This window comes from Lepidochelys olivacea (genome assembly GCF_965140295.1).
Source record: "Lepidochelys olivacea isolate rLepOli2 genome assembly, chromosome: 2".
In the NCBI taxonomy this organism is placed as follows: Eukaryota; Metazoa; Chordata; order Testudines; family Cheloniidae; genus Lepidochelys; species Lepidochelys olivacea.
The window spans coordinates 188,906,846-188,928,591 of NC_140412.1; the positions used below are offsets into that span (position 1 = coordinate 188,906,846).

The following is a 21,746-nucleotide window of genomic DNA, read 5'->3' on the forward strand; positions in this document are numbered from 1 at the left end:
TATGAATGGGAAATAGATTTCAGCATATTACACCACATATTCTGGCAATGGGGACCCCCCAGATAGTCTTGTTTGCCACAGCAGTAAACAAGAAATGTGCCCAGTTTTGCTCCACAGGCAGGCTGGGTCACCGATCCCTGGGGGATGCCTTTCACCTTCATTGGTCGTCGGATCACTCATATGCATTCCCACTGACTCCTCTAATAGCTGAAATTCTACTGAAAATAAAAGAAGACAAAGCCAGTGTCACGGTTCCTCCCCCACTCTGAACTCTAGGGTACAGATGTGGGGACCTGCATGAAAAACCTCCTAAGCTTATCTTTACCAGCTTAGGTCAAAACTTCCCCAAGGTACAAAATATTACACCTTGGACTGGCCGCTACCACCACCAAACTAATACTGGTTACTGGGGAAGAGCTGTTTGGACGCGTCCTTCCCCCCAAAATACTTCCCAAAACCTTGCACCCCACTTCCTGGACAAGGTTTGGTAAAAAGCCTCACCAATTTGCCTAGGTGACTACAGACCCAGACCCTTGGATCTTAAGAATAATGAACAATCCTCCCAACACTTGCACCCCCCCTTTCCTGGGAAATGTTGGATAAAAAGCCTCACCAATTTGCATAGGTGACCACAGACCCAAACCCTTGGATCTGAGAACAATGAAAAAGCATTCAGTGTTTTACAAGAAGACTTTTAATAAAAAATAGAAGTAAATAGAAATAAAGAAATCCCCCCTGTAAAATCAGGATGGTAGATATCTTACAGGGTAATTAGATTCAAAAACATAGAGAACCCCTCTAGGCAAAACCTTAAGTTACAAAAAAGATACACAGACAGAAGTAGTTATTCTATTCAGCACAATTCTTTTCTCAGCCATTTAAAGAAATCATAATCTAACACATACCTAGCTAGATTACTTACTAAAAGTTCTAAGACTCCATTCCTGGTCTGTCCCCGGCCAAGACGACTACAGACAGACACAGACCCTTTGTTTCTCTCCCTCCTCCCAGCTTTTGAAAGTATCTTGTCTCCTCATTGGTCATTTTGGTCAGGTGCCAGCGAGGTTACCTTTAGCTTCTTAACCCTTTACAGGTGAGAGGAGCTTTCCCCTGGCCAGGAGGGATTTCAAAGGGGTTTACCCTTCCCTTTATATTTATGACAGCCAGTCATCCTAATATTTCCGAGCTGGCCCTGACACACGTGGTTTCCTTACATAATACAGTTGGCCGTTTGCTCACTGGTCACTCTGCAGGCCAGTCTTCATCTCCTCTTCCAGGAAGGCAGAAAGATCCTACATCCCAGCCTTGAAGTTCTTCATCTCAAAACATGATTGGTCGATGGTTCATGGGATTAAAGACAACCTGCTCTGAGGAGGTGAGGTAAGAATAGTATTACCCAGCAGAAAATAGTCTACTACCCATACTCTTAAAAATGGACAAGATTTGACTGTTGGTGTGACCTCAAACGTACTCCACTGACTCCTCATTGCTGCCAGATATACTGGTCTGTGTCCTAACTCTAAAAAGTTTTAGGGCTATCGCTGAGCTCCATTAGAAGTCTCCTGTCAGCCATCGTGGCTTTATATTTTCTAGTAGAGCCTTATTCCCACCCTTTATTCCTTCCTGTTTTGCTCACCCAATGACAGTTAGGTTCCCAAGGGGGCTCGGAAATATTTCTTTCAGTCAAGCATCATACTCTAGTTTGGGAACTCAATCTGGTTCTTAAATGCCTTACAACACCACCATTTGAACAGATGGCTACCTGCTCACTTCTCCATTTAGTGAAAATGACGTTCCTGATAGCCATCATGTCAGCATGACAGGTTGGGGAAATTAGAGCCCTTATGGTATCCCCTCCTTTCACAGTATGTTTTTTTTAAGGACAAGGTCAAATTTCTACGTAACGTTGTTGGGAGAGAATTGGATTTGATCTAATCTGCAGTCATCTTGTGCATTTAGCCTCTCCCTCCTCTCTCCAACCCCCCCACTCCCACCACCTGCCAGCTAGAATCAAGGACACCATAGAGTCAGGAGAAAAATCTGGCCTTGCTTAGGCAGAGAAAAAGAGCTGCAAGCTGCAGTTTTACTGATTGGGATAGATAAAGTGAAAGGACAGATTCATTGTGGGGGAAAGGGGAGAAGAAATATGGAAAACTGACCTCGATTCTGGTTTTTGTTTGCTGAAGTTACTTTGCTGATAAGGAGAATAAGGAATTGTTATTGGCTGTTGAGATGGAAATAACTCATAATAGCCTCTAATAGGCTATGTGCTTTGTCCAGAGGAAATCTATAGAGTGAGTTAGAAAGCATGCTTTGGAGCAGTCTGAGGAAACTTTTATTGGGGCAAGGAGCTGACACCTAAACTTCCCAGCAACTGGACGGAAGGAGGGCCCCCGGAAGCCTGACTGCTAATCACTCAAAACCATCTCAGTCTTTGGGTAATGATAAATGTTTGGGGTGTTCTGAACCTACTGCTACAGCACATGTGTGTGTGTGTGTGTGTGTCTTGTGTGTTTGAGACCTAATAAAAGAGTAGTTTTATGTTAAAGCACTCTTGTTTGTACCAATCATTTATGAGACAGAGGAACTGTGTCCCCAGTGATTTATTCCTGACATGATCTGGAGAGAAACAGTTAAATTACCACTGCTTTGGGTTCTGAAAACTGTGGGTAACAGTGTCCTCTGAATTCCAAATTAATCAACCCATTCACATGCCAGTTTTCCACGCTAAACCTCACCTAGATAAACAAGAGGCATTGTTGCATACCCTTGATGTCAGGAGAGCCCTGGCCTTCTGTCAGGATAGAACTCTAAACCCTTCAGAAAGACCCCAAATTGTTTGTCTCACTCACAGATAGATCAAAGGATCTGCAATCTCTAATCAAAAACTTTCCAAGTGGATTTCCAACTGAATTAATTGCTATGAATTGCGTAATATTCAAGCACCTTCGGACATATGAACTCACTGTATGAAATTCATTTCTACTTCTTCACCATTTCTCAAAAAGGTGTCCACTACTGAAATATGTAAAGCTGCTACTTGGCTTCTATGCATCCATTCGCTGAACACTGTGCAATAACTTGTGACTCTACAGCTGAGTCAAACACAATATCAGAAGTATTTTCTTCCATACTGGACTTGACTCCAAAGCCCCTCCTTAAAGCAGGGCTACTCAATAACCCCCAGAGTGGAGCACCGGAGGGACACTACTCGAAGAAGAATAAATGGTTTCTCACCCTGTGCAGTAACAGCAGTTCTTCAAGATGTGGTCTCTATAGATGCTCCATTACCTGCACTACTCCTTCTCTGTTATAGGGCTTTGCTGTAGAGAAGGAACTGAGGTTGGTTCACCCATGCCGTACTATATAACAATGGCATGAAGCTGACTAGCGTAGATGCATGGGCTAAACGGACACTGCCATGAGAAATTTCCAATCAAAGGCAAAGGGGGTGCAAACACAAGTAGGGTGGAGCACCCATAGAGGGACACATCTTGAAAAACTACATTTACTGCACAGGGTGAGTAACCATTTCTTTTATACAGTATGAGAATCTTCCCAATGTGAAGATTTGCTTTTAGAAACTTTTAAAATTACAGCTGCTTAGTAACTGGAAGCGTCTGTTGCATATGCTGTCTTAGGTTCTGGTTGTGTAATCATATACAATCTGTACCCATGTATACCCCATTGTCTTTAGTGACTAATAGCAGGAACAGGACCTATATATAGGAGAACTCTATATTTCTTCTATTATTTATATAATCATTCTAGTTTTAGGCTAGTTTATTTTTATTACCAATATTATTTGAAGTTCTTCTGTTTACAGGTTCTGCTCTTCCCAAACCTTCTTCACACTTCCTTAGTTTGCTGGATGGTTTGCTTCAAAAGGATCCTCAAAAGAGGTAAAGCAGTCTAATGCAGGACAATTAATCACATATTATGTTTTCTCCTCTTCCGAAAAGCGATGACTATTGCAATACTGAATTCATGTCATTTTGCAGATTACATCTGCAAAGAGATGTAATTGTCTGTTTTGAATATGTTGCAATTAATTAATATAGTTTTCGTTGAAAGATTTGTGCCGAGTGTTTTGATTAAATTACTCTGATATGAAACAAATAGACACCAGGATAATGGTACTGGTGGCAATTTTAGAATCCTATAAAATTTAAAATCAGTCCAAACTTGTTTTGAAAGTGGGAGAAGAGCAGTTAAAATATCTATTTTACTGGGCTTCTGACTCATAAATGGTATGATTACATTGTTACATAATAACAAGTTTGCCAGTCACTGAGAAATTCATAGAATATTAAATCATGGCACTGTATTGTAGTGCTGTTTCAGGCTCTCTTTATTCTATTGTATTACAAAGATTGAACTGGACAGACCTGTTACAGCATCCATTCTGGAAAGATGCTTTCAGCAGATATGATGATTCCACAAACAGCCAGGACATAAGCTCAAGGTACAATATGTTCAGTGAAAATAACATTTTATAATAAATATAAGGAGACAAATATCCTTTTGTACTATTAAAAAAACTGTTTTCTGGTCATTATTTGTATTTTTCTTTTAATTTAGAAAAATGTTTTTAAAATTTTGTTACATTTGTGCTATGCAAGTATTGTATCTTGAATCTTGTCTCTTGAAACTTATCTATCACTGATGCGAACACTAGTGCAAATATAAAAACACTATAGTATTGATTTTTGAAGGATGTTAAGTAACTAGTATCTAACTAGCATCTCTTATTAAACAACAGTGAAAACATGGAGTTGTTTGCATCTAGAGATACCAAGGACTCATTGGATACCCACAAAAATTCGAATGACATGTCATCCTCAAGAGCAGATAATAAACAACTTAATAAATCTTTCAAACTAGGTAAGATTATGTATTGCTATTATTGTCTCATTTCAAATGAGTGTGTTCTGTAAATCCGATCAACCTCGTAATCCCAGCAGTATGTCTGTTCCATAAATTTTATTCCTCATAATCTTTAAATTAGTGAGTTCCATGTTTTTTGTTTTGTTTTTAACAGAAAATCCATCTGAATTGCGGCCTAAAAGCGCCCCTGGTGGTGAATCAAATGAGTCCATATTTCTTCTTAGGTATGATAAACTACAGAGCAATTAAACTAGAAATGAAAAAATGTATGGAGTATCTTCTTAGATGTATTATTTTTTAATTAAAAGAGCACAGGCTGAAATGCAGTATTTTTATGCAAGCAGATTGTCTCATGATTCTGTAGGGAAAATTGTGTTTAGATAGTTAAAGAAACCCTCGAGATGTTGTAGCCCACAATTTAAATATTGCTGTATTTTACTGTTTTTCATAGCAATATCTTGTAATCTCTGGGCTGTTCTGCTAAACAGGATTAGAAAAATTTAGGTTTTTCTGTTATTCATTACTTTTATTCTTTTCTTGTTTTACGTATGCACAAATGATCTTTACCATTTAAGAAGCAATTCAAAATTGCTTAATAGGGTGGAGGGTCTGAAGCTTGCAGTTTCAGCCAGGCCAACAAATAGTGCCTGCAAAGACCTGTCAGTTGTGCTGCATAGGCTATCAGTCGCTATGTGTGCTATTTGTGCAATGTGCCACAGGAGCCATTAAATAAAAATGGAAACAATGAGTTTTAGTTGGTGAGGGCCTATTGTGTGTGGTTTTTTGCATTTGCCTCAAGGCAGGAGAGATTCATTTTTGATATAAGAGCCTTAGTTTCTGTCCACATGAAGCAGACACTTGCTTGTTTAAAAACAGCCCTCCCTCACCATTCACTAATGTAGCAGAAAGATCTGTCCAAAGCAAGGATTACATTGGAGTAAAATCCAAACACCTTGCTTGGTTAATCTACCAATAATGAATTCAGTACTGAATCTGTTTTTTATCACAACACCCTGGTCTCTCCTTGTGTGTCTTCCTAATCTTCTCGGTGACTCTGAAAAAATTTTATGAACAAACAGCATTTTGAAAATGAAAAGAATGAATACAAAAACCGTCAGGATACTTGTCAGTTTCAATGCTTCCCAGCTCTAAACAGCCATCAGTGAGAATGGAAGAACAGTGTAAAGTGCATTGCAATCCAGCAAGTTAATCACCTTGAGATATTGTTTGGTGACTCCTCACATTTAGGAGATGGGATTTTAATATGACTACATCCTTTGGTTTGGAGGGTTGATGGTGCGGAAAAAAACAACAAACTATTACGGGAGATTTAAAAACAGGAAGTATATATTGGGTTGATGGAACAAATATTCTGCCTGTCAGCCTTGACGCTTTCCCCACACAAATGGGAATTACGTAGAGGTTTCATAATCCTGAATATGTTGTGTAATCCATGAAAGTTAATCGGCACTCTTCTTTCATTTTTGTCTCCTGTCTCTCAGCTCTCGTCCCACTCCGAGGACTAGCACTGCAGTAGAAATGAGTAGTGCTACTGCTGCCTTAACTCAGAATTCGGCACAAAGAACTTTACGTTTGGCAAAGGTGAGGAGATTGTAATATTTCCATAGTTACGATTTCATCCTGGATTCCATTATAAAGCCAGCTGGGCACTCCTTTCCCCCTTCAAATTAAAAACAAAAAATCCCCAAACCTACACATTTACTGAATTTTAAGATCAGTTCTCAGGGCAGCTGTTCATTACAGCAGGGGCCAAAATTGCCCCGGACTAGCCCAAAATTTGGGAGCTCAGCGTCTGTTGCCCTCTAATTAAGAGAAATAAGAGATTGCCAGACCAAGACATAAATTAATTAAATAAAAAGGGTAATGTTACTGTAGAATGTTACACAAACATTCAAAAATTATTACCAGGAGTGTTATAGTTTAAAAAAAAAATTAAAAAATTTTACATTGAGAAAAGATAAGGTAATATAAAGAAAGTTTCAATATTGTTACAGTTGATACATTATCTAAAAAAACTCCCGCATGTATGAAAATTAACAGTAGATATTTCAAGAACAGTCTTAACTCTGACCTGTAAGACATAGCTCTCAAGAAATGTAATAGTTCAAGTTCTGAGTTATAAGAAGATGGTGTAACACATCTTCAGTGGAAAGAGGACTAATGTATCTGTTACAGTAACTAAATTCAGTTGCACCAGACTACAGAAACTGTATCTTTAAGGCGTATTGCACACACCTCTTTCAATTTCAGAATACTAACATTTTAGTTAATTCTGTAGTATCGCTATTGCAGAAAGATCACTGTTTTGTGTATATAGAACTGATATACCTTATGTTATAGTATGTAAAATTTCTAAAATAGTTTGATAGAAGTATAATGTGCTATTTTTATACTAGTCTTTTTGTGTAACATACAATACTTATTAAACACATTAGCGAGTAACTGCATTGCGTGGGGTGGGGGAAGAAATAGGAGTTAGTGTTAAGGTTATTACTGGAAAGTCTAATGTTAATTTTCACATATGTAGATATTTCTTACAAAATATATAAATTGTAAGACTACTCAAAATTTCATGTACCTTATCCTATTTTCTCATTTTGTATGACTTTTAAAAGGTGGGGATTTTAAAAGCTGTTTTTTCTTGATACTTATATTTTCTGTTTTTTGTTTTTAACTTAATGTTGCAATATTAACTTTTAAGTTACAGGGTTTGGTTTTGTTTTTTTGATGAACAGTTTTGTTTTTTTTAAAACAAACATGTAGCTATGTCTGAAATAAATTGATTTTTATTTTTACTTATCGACCTTTGCTGCTCAAAAGGAATATGTTAATATTTTAATTACGATCATAAAACACAGCTGATAGTTTTATTCATCCAACTGCATTTGACATTTATGAGAAAATTGGAGTTGCTATTCTTTCCCAAGAGTATGTTTACTCAAAACACTGGTAATTACCACAGATTGTCTCATAAAATAAAAGGATTAGATTTAAATGTGATTTTAGAGACCATGATGATGTTAATCTAAACATTTATATAACTGTTGATTGTAAGTTCCCAATTTCCTTTTCTTTATTTTTAAAAAGGCTGTTGAAATCTTGGGCTATAATCCTTCAAAGATTTATTCACACTGACCCTGAATGGGACTATTCACAGTGTATAAAGTTAAGCACCTGAATACATTTTGGCAAAATTGTGGTGTTGGTAATTGGGTATGGTGGGGTGTATAAATACCCCCCACCCCCATGAACATTAAAAAGATGTACCAGATAAAGAAATGGGCATTGTCCATACAAAACATGTTCACTGAGTAAGAAAAAACTCCAAAGAATAAAAAGGCGTCACTTCTGCTCGGTGGGGGAGCGGCCGCTGCCCCGGTCCCCCCCAGCTATGCTACTGTTCGAGAGATGCATAAACCATATAATTGGCATGTAAATACCTGTTCTTTCATATGAGATTTAGGAAAAGTGTGTCTGTAAGTTGGTGGGAATTTTTTAAAAAAAAATATGGTAATAGAATATGCAGCAGTAACTGGGGTGGGGATAATGAATATAAGGCCCTGATTCTGGAAAGACTTTTAGGACTTGGGCAAGTCACGTAATCTCTTTTTGTCTCAGCACCCTTTGTCCGACTAGTCTATTTCTATTAGATCAGCATCTTTCTCTTACTGTATGTTCGTATAGTGCCCACCACAGTGGGACCTGATCTTAGTTAAGGAATCTATTCACTACCATAAAGCAAATAATACAAACACTGAGTATTTGTGTTATCCATACAATGCAGTTTGGTAATGTTTAAAAGAAATATTGCTGCAAAAAATTTTGAAAAGTTTTCTTACAAACCTGACTACTGTATTTTTGTTGTTGTTCTAGGGTAAAAATGGACACTCAAGCCAGCAGGACATGGAGTCCAAGATGAAAGAGCTCATCTACACAGAGTCAGACCTTTTTGTAACTCCTATTCTTGACAATCCAAAGGTATGGCAAAGTAAAATACTAAAGAGTAGATTAAGGAACTTGCTGTGCTGTGTATTGCACAAATAAATCTTTAAATGGGGCAACCACTCTTTTCCTTTCCTTTATTGTTCTCATTGCCTTTATTGTTCTCTTTTTTTCCCTTTCCTTTATTGCTCCACCCAGTCAACTGCTAATTCTTTTGACAAGATTTCTGCAGTTTTTATGGCCCTATTATACAATCAGTATGGAGAACTGATTTATCTGGGGATCAAATATTAATCTGAAAGGGTTTCCCATAATTAATGGAAGCTACTAAATGTTGCATTCGGTGCCCTTACAGATTTACCTTTTGATATCTTGCATTCACTTATTAAACTCTAGTAACATATAGTCATGACAGATATTTATTTATAGGTATGCCTGTTAAAATTAAACTTTGTAGAGGTAGGTGTCTTCTCACTGGATACTAATCCTTTTACACTAGGATTTAGATTTTCACACTGTCCATTTGTCTCTGTTTTGTCTTTGATAGTGCATTTCATCCATGAATTCACTGGCCAGGGAAACTGTGTTAGCATCTTTCCAGTTAAGGCCACTTAAACATGATTCTAGTTAACCTGGTTTAAACTCAAGTGTAGGCCAGTCCAAAATATCCTGCTGTGTACCATGATAGGCCCAGGAGCAGGTGACATTTAATGATCAGGTAGGGTTTGGTTTGGTTTGTTTTTTTTCTCATGACAGAGCCTGGCCTTTTTTTGTCAAGTCTGAGACATTTTCCTGGAAAAAATTTCTTTTACCAAAACTTTGACTCCACCATTTGTTTGAGAGCAGTTTGCCAGGTAAATATTACTTTCAGGTAAAACACCAGGGAATAAAAGGACATGATACTTCTTCAGCAGAGTTTTCTACAATCTCTGGTAGTTAATCAAGCCTAATGTTAACTGTGAATTTTAAAAATCTGCTTCTGCCTTCAGTGGGAACTCTGGTTTTGGCCAATATAAATAAGAGAGGTTATTGAGGAAAACACTTGGCTGATTTTTTTTTTTCCCCAATGAATTGATTCGATATGGACATGGAAACAGTGAGATGCATACACTGTAATTTGGATTCCAAACTGGGACCTCATGGGTCAGAGCCATATCTTTGGGACAAGGTGTTGGCCTTGCTGTTTCTGGGCAGTTGGTCATGGTAAAGTTTAACCAGGAGAAGAATAGGGCACTGGAACTGTTGTTGGTTTAGGGACTTGGCCATGTGCAGGAACTCTGGTTCTTATGGTCAGTGAACACTTGGACCTGATGGTGGGCCCTTTCCAAGTAGCGTTGCTGCTCTTCAAAGGTGATTTTAATTGCCAGGAGCTCTTGTCAAAGATCTTGTTGTTTTTCTCAGTATGGGTGAGCTTCCTCAAGTAGTAGGTGATGTGGTGCAGTATTTGCCTTTGGGATAGGACTCCCCTGATTGACATACTGAAGACATCTGCTTCCACAACGAAAGCTTGAATTGCACCTGGGTGGGCCAGTTCTGGAGCTGTGGTGAAGGCAAGCTTTGACTGCTTGAATATGTGCTGGGCCTTGGGTGACCAATGGAACTGCATGTTTTTCTGGAGTATGGCAGTAAAGGGCTTGGCTTGTCTTTTGGAAAATTCTAAATGAACCTCTGGTAGAAGTTTGTGAAGCCTAATAAACACTGTAGGCCATGGATGTTGCGGGGGCTGTCCAGTTGTGAGCAGCCTGGCCCTGTTTGAGCTTGGTGAAGGTCATCAAAGATGGCTGACATCAATTGGAGAAAGGTGGCCCAGTTTGACAGCACTTGGGTATGGCCTTCCGGAGGGGGGTGGTGTGGGCAGGCAATCAGCTGCTTTGGGACTCTGCCAGTTGGACCTCCAGGGTGGTGCCTCACACTGGGGCTGGGCTACATGGGTCTCAGGTAAGCTACTGATAGCAGGCTGCTAGGTAGGCTGTGGAGCGTGACTGCTCTCATGAACCTTGTGGGCCTGGGTTCTAGGCCTGTGGCTCATTGACACTTAAATTATAATGGTGGGAGTGGCTTGTATTGGGTGTATGTGCCAAATATATTTTTGTCTATCTGTGTCTGTGTTTATATGTTTCTCTACTTTAAAGACATTTACAAATGCTTTTAAAAAATCACTGTTTTTTCTATTTTGTTTTTTCCAGATAATGAAACAAGCACCAGTTAGATTTGACTTGAAAATGTTACATATACCGGCACATTCAGGTACAGTCCTGATGAAGTTGATAAAATGTGTAAGTGCTTCACATGATAGCACATACTTACATAACATGTTTTCATTTTCTTCATAATTTTCCATCTGAATAGTTTCCCGTTGATTGCAATTCATAACTTTCCTAGTGCATCTGAAGAAGTGAGATTTTTACCCACGAAAGCTTATGCTCAAATATATCTGTTAGTCTTTAAGATGCCACGGGACTCCTTGTTGTTTTTGTCTAGGTGATAATGAATCTCATGCATATATTCGAGGAAGAATTGGTAATTGTTTTACAATGTAGTTTGTTATATTAAATGCTAAATGTTTGAAAGAAAATTTGAGATCATTTTCTATTGTGTTTATACCGATTTCAAAGAGAATGTATTATTCATGGGTTGCAGAGCTCAGCCTACAAGAAAGCAAGACTTATTAGGCCCTATTTAGAAAATAGCAAACCAAAAAAATAAGCACTCAAATCCAGTCATTATACTAAAGCTATGGACAACTTTAGTTGCTTCTGACATTGATTAATTTTTTATTTAAAACCTTTAGGAAATAAATGAATACAATATGTATGTTTTTTGTGGAATAACTCTCTCCATTTGGAATTGCTTAGACTTTTGAAAATCAGATCACTTTATTTAGATGGCTCCATAAGGACTTTGAAGCCTGTCCTTTTGAAAATCTTGGATGGGACTCTCCCAGGGTTTGGGAGTTAGTGTGTTCAACTGTGCTGATCAAAGTCCCAACATTTTCCAGCAGACAGCTGGAGTGTATGAGAGCCTGATCACATGTGACTCAGCTCCGTGTCTTTTTATGCTGTTAAATCTAGGGCGAAAAAGTTCATCCCTTTACAGTGAACTGCATGATTCAATGACTTAACTACAGAAATTCACTATACAAGGGTTTTTTACTCTAGTTGCATCAAATTTATTCGCAGAACACAGTCAGATGTTAGGGAAAATTAAGTATGAATTACATATGAAAACCAAGTTAAAAATGTTAAAAATACTATTAGGGTTCCAAAGTCAAGCACTTGAAACTTATGAAATGACAGAATTAAGGTTACCTGTGCAACTTTAATTCAGTCCACTTGTGCGTATGCATTACAATAGAGTCTATAATTACACAATCATATACTATTCTTTTCAGTCCCAGTTTCTTCCCTCCTGACTCTTCATTGGACCTGATTTTATGCTTCCCTCCAGCCCCCCACCAACTCCCAGTCTCCCCCTCTGGGCTCTTCATCCAGTTTTCCCCCTGCTCTGTTTCTTACTCCCAGTCCTGTTTTTCAGCCAGTCCCAGTCCTCCCCATCTCCTGGCTTGTCATTTTGATCAGCGCTCTCACTCACAAACAACTGACTCCCAGTTCCTCCCCCCATTTTCCTCATCATCTGTGTCTCCTTGCTCAACTGTTCTGAGCCTTTGTTCCCCGCCCCCCCGGTCCCAGTCTGTTTCATTGACCAGCTAGTCCCAGCCTCTTCCCCTAGAGAGCTGCCAGTAACAGTTTCTCTTCCCACCCTCTAGTTCCAGTCTCACTAGACTCCTTGTCTCAATCTATTCTTTTCCCCCATCCTCAGTCTAGCTCTTGTCCTTACTCAAATCAGATTAGGCAGCTTGCTCCTCCATGCTGCCAAGGTGCCAGCAAGAAGGGTCTCTGAGAGCACAGGAGAGACACTCCCTGCTTGTCCCCACCCTGCCCCAGAGTAGCAGTTACAGGGAAAGTCCAGCTTCATTCCTGTTTTTATTGGACTGGCAAATGCTCACTTGCTCTTCAGGGATGGTGAATGTGCATTCTGGTGAGCAATAGAAGCTATGAGAGACGAGAGCATGTGCAGTGAGGTTGGAATCTTTGGAGATTTTTAGCTGCTAAAATTAAAGAAACCTCTACTGAGCATGTGAAAACTGAGAGTTTTCAAAGGTTTCTAATTTGATAATATTTGGATGGATTTTCATGGACAGCAAAAGTCACATCCCTGACCCATTTCAAGTCCCTGCTCCAAAGCATGGAGGTACTACACTTTTTAAAAGGTTGCCAGAATTTCTTAACATGGGCAAAACATTCTTGGAAAGGGTTGAACTGTTTTGGCAGACATTTTCCAGGCAGATACCTGGCATGGAAGATTTCAGCCCAAATGCTTTAAAGCTTTGCAACTAATAAGGGTCTTATGATGGGAAGAGTTGCTGAACCATAACAAAAGATGGCACTACAAGTCCTACCTATAATTGTGAAATGCTCCTAATGCCCAGTATTGTTGGGGTTTGGGGTTGTTGGGGTTTTTTGTGGGGGGGAGGGTTGTGGGTTTTTTTGTTTTGTTTTTTGTTTTTGGCATCAAGTGAAGTTTTTTATAAAAAAACAAAAGGCTGATTGTTATCAGGAAAGTAATACTAGTTCCTTTGGACTATTTCCTTTTGGTCTATTTACGGAGGTATTGTTAAAATATATTATGTTTGAAGATGAATTTCAGCCAAAAATATGTTCCTTTTGGAATTCTGGTGGCATCTCGCCCTCGTAAATTTTTCCTTCTCAGCTCTTTATGGTGGGAGTAGGGAATGAGGAATAATGTAAGATTCTGTTCCGTTTGGTATGATCCATATATTGAGCAGTGATTTTGTTGTAATATAGTATCCCTTGGCCCCAAACAGCAACAAATACTTTCTGTAGGATAAAGTCATAGTTCAAAGTTTTCACACTTGGGTGATTAAAGGTAGACAGGTTTCAGAATAGCAGCCGTGTTAATCTGTATTCGCAAAAAGAAAAAGGAGTACTTGTGGCACCTTAGAGACTAACCAATTTATTTGAGCATAAGCTTTCGTGAGCTACAGCTCACTTCATCAGATGCATTCAGTGGAAAATACAGTGAGGAGATTTATATACACACAGAATATGAAAAAATGGGTGTTATCATACACACTGTAAGGAGAGTGATCACTTAAGATGAGCTATTACCAGCAGGAGAGCGGGGGTAGGGAGTGATGGGGGGGAAGAAAACCTTTTGTAGTGAGAATCAAGGTGGGCCATTTCCAGCAGTTAAACAAGAATGTCTGAGGAACGGGGGGAGGGGGGGGCGAATAAACATGGGGGAAATAGTTTTACTTTGGGAGTGGATGAGTCATTACACAGTCTCTATTCAAACCTGAGTTAATTGTATCCAGTTTGCAAATTAATTCCAAATCAGCAGTGTCTCGTTGGAGTCTGTTTTTGAAGTCTTTTTGTTGTAATATTGTGACTTTTAGGTCAGAGATCGAGTGACCAGAGAGATTGAAGTGTTCTCCGACTGGTTTATGAATGTTATAATTCTTGCCATCTGATTTGTGTCCATTTATTCTTTTATGTAGAGACTGTCCAGTTTGACCAATGTACATGGCAGAGGGACATTGCTGGCACATGATGGCATATATCACATTTGGCAGATGTGCAGGTGAATGAGCCTCCGATAGTGTGGCTGATGTGATTAGGCCCTATGATGGTATCCCCTGAATAGATATGTGGACGCAGTTGGCAACGGGCTTTGTTGCAAGGATAGGTTCCTGGGTTAGTGGTTCTGTTGTGTGGTGTGTGGTTGCTGGTTGTTTCAGGTTGGAGGGCTGTCTGTAGGCAAGGACTGGCCTGTCTCCCAAGATTTGTGAGCGTGATGGGTCACCCTTCAGGATAGGTTGTAGATCCTTGATGATGCGTTGGAGAGGTTTTAGCTGGGGGCTGAAGGTGCTGGCTAGTGGCGTTCTGTTATTTTCTTTGTTGGGCCTGTCCTGTAGTAAGTGACTTCCAGGTACTCTTCTGGCTCTATCAATCTGTTTCTTCACTTCAGCAGGTGGGTATTGTAGTTGTAAGAATGCTTGATAGAGATCTTGTAGGTGTTTGTCTCTGTCTGAGGGGTTGGAGCAAATGTGATTGTGTCGTAGAGCTTGGCTGTAGACAATGTATCGTGTGGTGTGATCTGGGTGAAAGCTGGAGGCATGTAGGTAGGAATAGTGGTCACTAGGTTTCCATTATAGGGTGGTGTTTATGTGACCATCGTTTATTAGCACTGTAGTGTCCAGGAAGTGGATCTCTTGTGTGGACTGGACCAGGCTGAGGTTGATGGTGGGATGGAAATTGTTGAAATCATGGTGGAATTCCTCAAGGGCTTCTTTTCCATGGGTCCAGATGATGATGAAGATGTCATCAATATAGCGCAAGTAGAGTAGGGGCATTAGGGGACGAGAGCTGAGGAAGCGTTCTAAGTCAGCCATAAAAATGTTGACCTACTGTGGGGCCATGCGGGTACCCATAGCAGTGCCTCTGATTTGAAGGTATACATTGTCCCCAAATGTGAAATAGTTATGGGTGAGGACAAAGTCACAAAGTTCAGCCACCAGGTTTGCCGTGACATTATCGGGGATACTGTTCCTGACGGATTGTAGTCCATCTTTGTGTGGAATGTTGGTGTAGAGGGCTTCTACATCCATAGCGGCCAGGATGGTGTTTTCAGGAAGATCACCGATGGATTGTAGTTTCCTCAGGAAGTCAGTGATGTCTCGAAGATAGCAGGGAGTGCTGGTAGTGTAGGGCCTGAGGAGGGAGTCTACATAGCCAGACAATCCTGCTGTCAGGGTGCCAATGCCTGAGATGATGGGGCGCCCAGGATTTCCAGGTTTATGGATCTTGGGTAGCAGATAGAATACCCCAAGTCGCTGTTCCAGGGGTATGTCTGTGCGGATTTGTTCTTGTGCTTTTTCAGGGAGTTTCTTGAGCAAATGGTGTAGTTTCTTTTGGTAACCCCCAGTGGGATCAGAGGGTAATGGCTTGTAGAAAGTAGTGTTGGAGAGCTGCCGAGCAGCCTCTTGTTCATATTCCGACCTATTCATGATGACGACAGCACCTCCTTTATCAGCCTTTTTGATTATGATGTCAGAGTTGTTTCTGAGGCTGTGGATGGCATTGTGTTCTGCACGGCTGAGGTTGTGGGGCAAGTGATGCTGCTTTTCCACAATTTCAGCCCGTGCATGTCGGCGGAAGCACTCTATGTAGAAGTCCAGTCTGTTGTTTCGACCTTCAGGAGGAGTCCACCTAGAATCCTTCCTTTTGTAGTGTTGGTAGGAAGGTCTCTGTGGATTAGTATGTTGTTCAGAGGTGTGTTGGAAATATTACCTGCCAAAATACAGTATGAATGTAAATAAGTGATCTGCTGTTCAGAGGTGCTTAGCACGCACAACTTTCATTGCCTCTTCAAAGGGAACTAAAGGTTCTTAACAGCTCTTGGATTCCAGGCTGCTTATTTAGGTGTCTGAATGTAGATTGAGGTATCTGCCTTTAAGCATCCAACTTTGAAACTGTTCACTATGGAGCTGAATAGTTTGATCTGCATTACAAATGGGTTCCAGTGTCATTTGCTATACAATAGCTGGATATAATTTATTTAACAACTGGACGATTGTGTTTGAGGCTATAAAACTAGCATAGTTTGCAGGTTTTTTATTTTTGCTGGCAAACAACTGTTTGGCTAGTGTTAGAATATCTTGTAAAAAGATGCTTAGCCTGGTGCTGAATATCAACACTGAGGGCTAAACTTTTCCTTTTCAAAGATGAGAATCAAGGTTAAAATAAATACCCAAAGTCTGATTCTCTTCCTGCTTACGCTGGTGTAAATCAGGAGTGCCTTCTTTGAAGTCAGTGGAGTTATCCCAGTGTAAAATTGGTGTAAGACAGAAGAGAATTAGTCCCCTTAAATATTGCCAAGAACAATCAACACATTCACTATGAAAATGTCTGGATACCATTTACAAAAATAAATATATTTTTAGGGGTGCAACAAGGAATGGACAGGATTGCTTAGCTCTATGGAATGAAAGAATTTTCATGGCTTTCCTTGAAAGTCATGAAATTTTCCTTGAAAGTCATGAAATTAATTCTAATCCCAGCTGCGATCTGACTCTCTTGTTCAAGTCACTTAGGCCCTGATGCTACAACTGTTTAAGCACATGCATACCTGCACACATGCTTCAAATAAGTTGTGATTCTGAGCAAATTCCTCAGACTTTTTTACTTAATTTTTGCTTTATTGTTGTTCTGGCAAACTCCCATTGATGAAATCTGATTAAAAATTAAAGAATGAATGAGGACAGTATCACTTCCTATAATCCATGGGAAGGCAGTGTGGGTTTACTTAAGCAAGGACCAAATGAAAACTGTAAATAAGAACCTAATGGATTTTGCTCTTTGAAAATAGTTTTGTATAGATCTGTTATGTATTATATCCCCTTTTTTCTCTTGGTCTTTTTGATAATTCTCATAATTGTATTCTAATAAAATTAAATTCTTTGATATTTACGATGACATTAAGGCAAAGTTGTGATTGTATCCAAAAGTTTTAAAATTACTTTGGTTCATGTGGACATAACTATATTTTAGTATTTAAAAGTAAAATCAAAGGTGTCCATTCATAATTTTTAAACAGCTGCTGACATTTTTTGTGTACAGTTGAGAAGCTATTATCTCTGAAAGAAATGGACTGGAATGATTTTTTGCAACAAGTGTGCTCATTGGTTGACTCCACTGAGAAGAACACAGGGGCAACACGAGCTAAATTGAATTTGCTGTGCTATCTGTGCACTGTGGCTGGCCACAAGGAAGTAGCAACCAGGTTAATCAGCTCACAGCTGGTAAGTAGTAAAGTTCCCGGAGAGTCAGCATGGTTCACATACCAGCCATTGCAGCAAAAGTCAGCTGCCTTTAGCACTGGTGCCCTTTACTTCTATTTTAAGAACCTGTTGGTATAAAAACACATGCAGTACAGCCAATTAAGGACAAAGCAATGAAATGTACCAATTAGGTTTCTTGAAAAGAAGTTATGGAGCATTGTCTGTCTCTTAGACTCCAGATGAATTTGTTGGTTATAATTCGCTACATTAATAGAGTTAATTAAATAATTATTTAAACTGTCTCCAACATTAATAGCACCTTGAAATGTTTAAGATGCTATAAATTGTTATTTATAAAAGCTGTAACACAGAAAACTGCTCTTGGAAAAAAATGTGCATATCAAAATGTTAGACAATCCTCCTTGACCATACCTTTATAGATGGTAAACATGTTTTCTAAAACATATACAACCATTAAGGAAACAAACTGCATGTGGAAATCAGTTTTGCTGGTCTCTGCGTGGTGGCATAATTCATTTTTCAGTCATGGGTATGCAAAAATAGCAAAAGCTTGCACTTCCCTTCTCTGTATTTTAACTATGGAAGTGATCTACACACTCTCAGAATTATTATAACAAACTGCCTTTTTAAATAAGTTTACAGCTTTGAATTTTGAGGTTTTTTTCTTTAGTTTATTTTGTTTGACTGAAGGTAAACATTCATGGTCTAATTTCCCCTTATTTACATGTGTGCCACTAACTCCATTGAAGTCAAATTCTGCCCTCAATAAAGTCATTGCAATTATAGTGGAGTAATAAGGGCAGAGTTTTCCCACACATGCATTAGACTAAATAAGATCATAACAGTTGGGGACAGACACATATTAGATCATAGAGTCTGTGTGAGGGCTGGAAACAGTCCTGACAGATGGTGTGTTGAATACTCAGTTGATACTAGACTTGATATTAGCCAAAACAATTGTATTGCAGAGTAACGTAGAATTTGTAAGCTGGTTGTTTGGTTTGTTTAGTTCAGATGAATAGCCATTTGTGTGTTTACCTTTGTGTGTGTTGGCAGATCACAATTTTTCTAGTATATATTTATTTTTATCTGGTGAATATATTTTTAAGCAAAGCTTCAAAAAATTTCTCACTTTTTTTTTTTAAACGTTAGGAACATAAACTTTGAAGATTTTTTCCAAACTGTCAATACATCCTTTTGAGTCAATGGATTTTGAACGGCACCCAAGGTCTTTTGTAGTCAGAGTACAAAATAGACATTTTAAAAAAAATCTTATGTATTTTCATAAGACGTATATCTATATACTCATACGTGAATAGGGAATTTTTTGAGAAATAAAAATGTATATTTATCTATTCCTTATTCTAGTTCCCGTTGTTAATACAACAGTTGCGGGCAGCTTCAAATTGGGATATGTAAGTAACAAACAACTTATTACAAATGAATTTATTCAAATGCTGATTGTTGCTGAATATTTTATAGGGCATACTTTAAGCATTTGTTTATGCCATGTCAATTCTGCTGTGGTTTACCTTGAAAGAGGAATGATCACAGACATCACATAATATAACTGTATGTGTTCTGATTTGAATTTCTTTAGTACCTCAAGCCTAATAAGATCTGTTACATTTTAGCCACTACCAATTTCAACTTTCGGTTGGTGATTTTACTTATTTTATAAATAATAAATGTATTCTAAGAGTTGCCTCATTAGATTTAATTAATGATATTTATATAAAGGAAGAATAACTTAACATCTTTTTCAATTTCTTTTGCAAATTGGATGTGCTGTTAAAATTTATATTCCTGAATAAATCTCTCAACAATAATACGCAAAACTGAGTAGAAAAAATAAAGGATCTGGAATTACATCTACAAATTCTATAATGTAGTTTATGATGTAGTGTATTAAAAATCCCCAAACAAACCAACCCCTGCTCTAACTAAGTATAATATCCATAATAACAGAGAGTTTCTTTGAAGCAATCCTGTCAAAAATTATAATGGAATAATGCCCTCTGCTGGTTATTTTATAGAAAGCTTGATTTTTTTAAATTCCTTATTTTTAAAATGGTAGTTTTAACTCTCTTATCTAGAGTTAATTTTCTGACATGCACTTCATTTCTGGCATTGGAATCTATTTTGACAACTGGAGTCAAAGATTAAAAATGATTTATGATGGCTTTTCTGTATTTTAAACAAATGTAGATGAGTGTGATTAATGAATAATTTAGGTAATATTCATAGTAACGTACACTTTATTGTACGCAGGGGAGAATCATGACATTTTGCACAGGTAATTGCCGAAGTCATAATCAATTGAGCTACTGAAATAAAATGCCATTTTAAAGGGCAATGGATAACGTATCTAAGAAAAAATTCTGGGCTTTTGTTAATGTAAAATTATGCTTCAAAACTGCATACACTTAGCACTATACACTTTGTGTACAATACACATATTGTACACCAGGGGTGGGCAAACGTTTTGGCCTGAGGGCCACATCGGGGTTCCAAAACTGTATGGAGGGCCGGGTAGGGAAAGCTATGCCTCCCCAAACAGTCCCCGCCCCCTATCTGCCCCCTCCCACTTCCCGCCCTCTGACTGCCACCCTCAGAACCTCCGAACCATCCAACCACTGCCCTGCTCCTTGTCTCCTGACCCCACCCCCTATCCAACCCCCCCCGTCCCTTGACAGGCCACCCAGGACTCCCACGCCTATCCGACTGCCCCCCCGGGACTCTTACCCCTTAGCCAACCTCCCCGCCCCCTTACAATGCTACTCAGAGCTGGAGCCAGCCATGCCGACACGCTGCCTGGCAGGAGCTCACAGCCCTGCCACCCAGAGCGCTGGCAACACGGCGAGCTGGGGGCTGCGGGGGAGGTAAGACAGCAGGGCAGGGGCCAGGCAGGATAGTCTCATGGACCGCAGTTTGCCCACCTCTGTTGTACTCACTGTGTACAATACACCGTTATAAATAAGTAGGATCTTGAACTTGTCTGATCTTTTTTTTTTCTTTTTCAAATTTTAATTTTTTTCATGAAGCTAACAAATGTATTTAATTCACAGACGTGCCAAAATAGCCAGGGTGATTGCTTTACTAGCATTGCATACAACTGAACTTAAAGAAAATGTACCTGTTACTGAAGTAAGTTACCTTTTGATTATTTAAGTTGCCAAAAATTCAGAAGACTATCGATATTTTTATTCGCAAACTCAGAAATTTTCACAGCTTTTGTTGAACTCTGCTTTATTTCCCCCCAAATGTGAAAATGGGCATACAGTGCATCCTATCAGCTAAACGTACACATCCATGTTGTAATATATTTATGCTATTCTTGTGGTTGTTCCAAATATATTTTGGCAGAACTGCAATATTTACAGCCTTTTTCAGAAACTCAGTTTTGCAGGTATTTGTTGCTAGGCTATCACAACACTTCTTTACTGAATTTTGGAATAATGTAAAAATATATGATGGATTTCTGTATAGTCAGTTATCCTCAAAGATAATTATTATTACTATTGTTTTAAAGAAAGCAAAATAAATTTGATAACTAAATTCTGGAAAAAGGATGTAGGAATGGGACTCAGTTTGACATTCCACCACCCATTCTAGAACATAATATTACAGGGGAAAATTATTTAGTACGGAGAACAAACAAATGTTTTTATTCCATACCACTTGAATCTTTTATAAATTTTCACATACTGATGGTTAGCTGACATGACTTAATCACATTTCATTTTAATTTTACTATTTGCATATGGCACATGTACACAAAACTCCTGAACTTGGTGGCAGCCAATCATTCATGTTTATCTAAAGTGTTTAAGGTTGATGAGATTTCTACAAAACAGTGAAATTAACAACTGAAGAGATTTTCATGCATAGCTCCTATATTCAGTGGACATCAGCACATGAACAGCACAGCTGCTAAAATTTCTCCTAACACAAATACACATCCTCTGTATACGGATCTGGCTTTAGGAGAGAGTTTTAGTACTTTAGGCACACG

The 21,746-nt window shown here is 38.8% G+C and overlaps 1 protein-coding gene across 2 annotated transcripts in view; it reads left to right on the forward strand.

Moving 5' to 3' along the window:
• The window catches only part of ULK4 (unc-51 like kinase 4), a 381,762-nt gene that overhangs the window by 29,861 nt on the left and 330,155 nt on the right, over window positions 1-21,746 (forward strand). For both annotated transcript variants that reach the window (XM_084619803.1, XM_084619802.1), the window contains exons 8-17: window positions 3,827-3,902; window positions 4,373-4,465; window positions 4,763-4,884; window positions 5,042-5,111; window positions 6,390-6,489; window positions 8,782-8,886; window positions 11,037-11,097; window positions 17,550-17,731; window positions 19,100-19,146; window positions 20,800-20,878. In XM_084619803.1, the coding sequence (XP_084475929.1) occupies window positions 3,827-3,902; window positions 4,373-4,465; window positions 4,763-4,884; window positions 5,042-5,111; window positions 6,390-6,489; window positions 8,782-8,886; window positions 11,037-11,097; window positions 17,550-17,731; window positions 19,100-19,146; window positions 20,800-20,878 (935 nt within the window). The remainder of the gene's footprint in view (window positions 1-3,826; window positions 3,903-4,372; window positions 4,466-4,762; window positions 4,885-5,041; window positions 5,112-6,389; window positions 6,490-8,781; window positions 8,887-11,036; window positions 11,098-17,549; window positions 17,732-19,099; window positions 19,147-20,799; window positions 20,879-21,746) is intronic.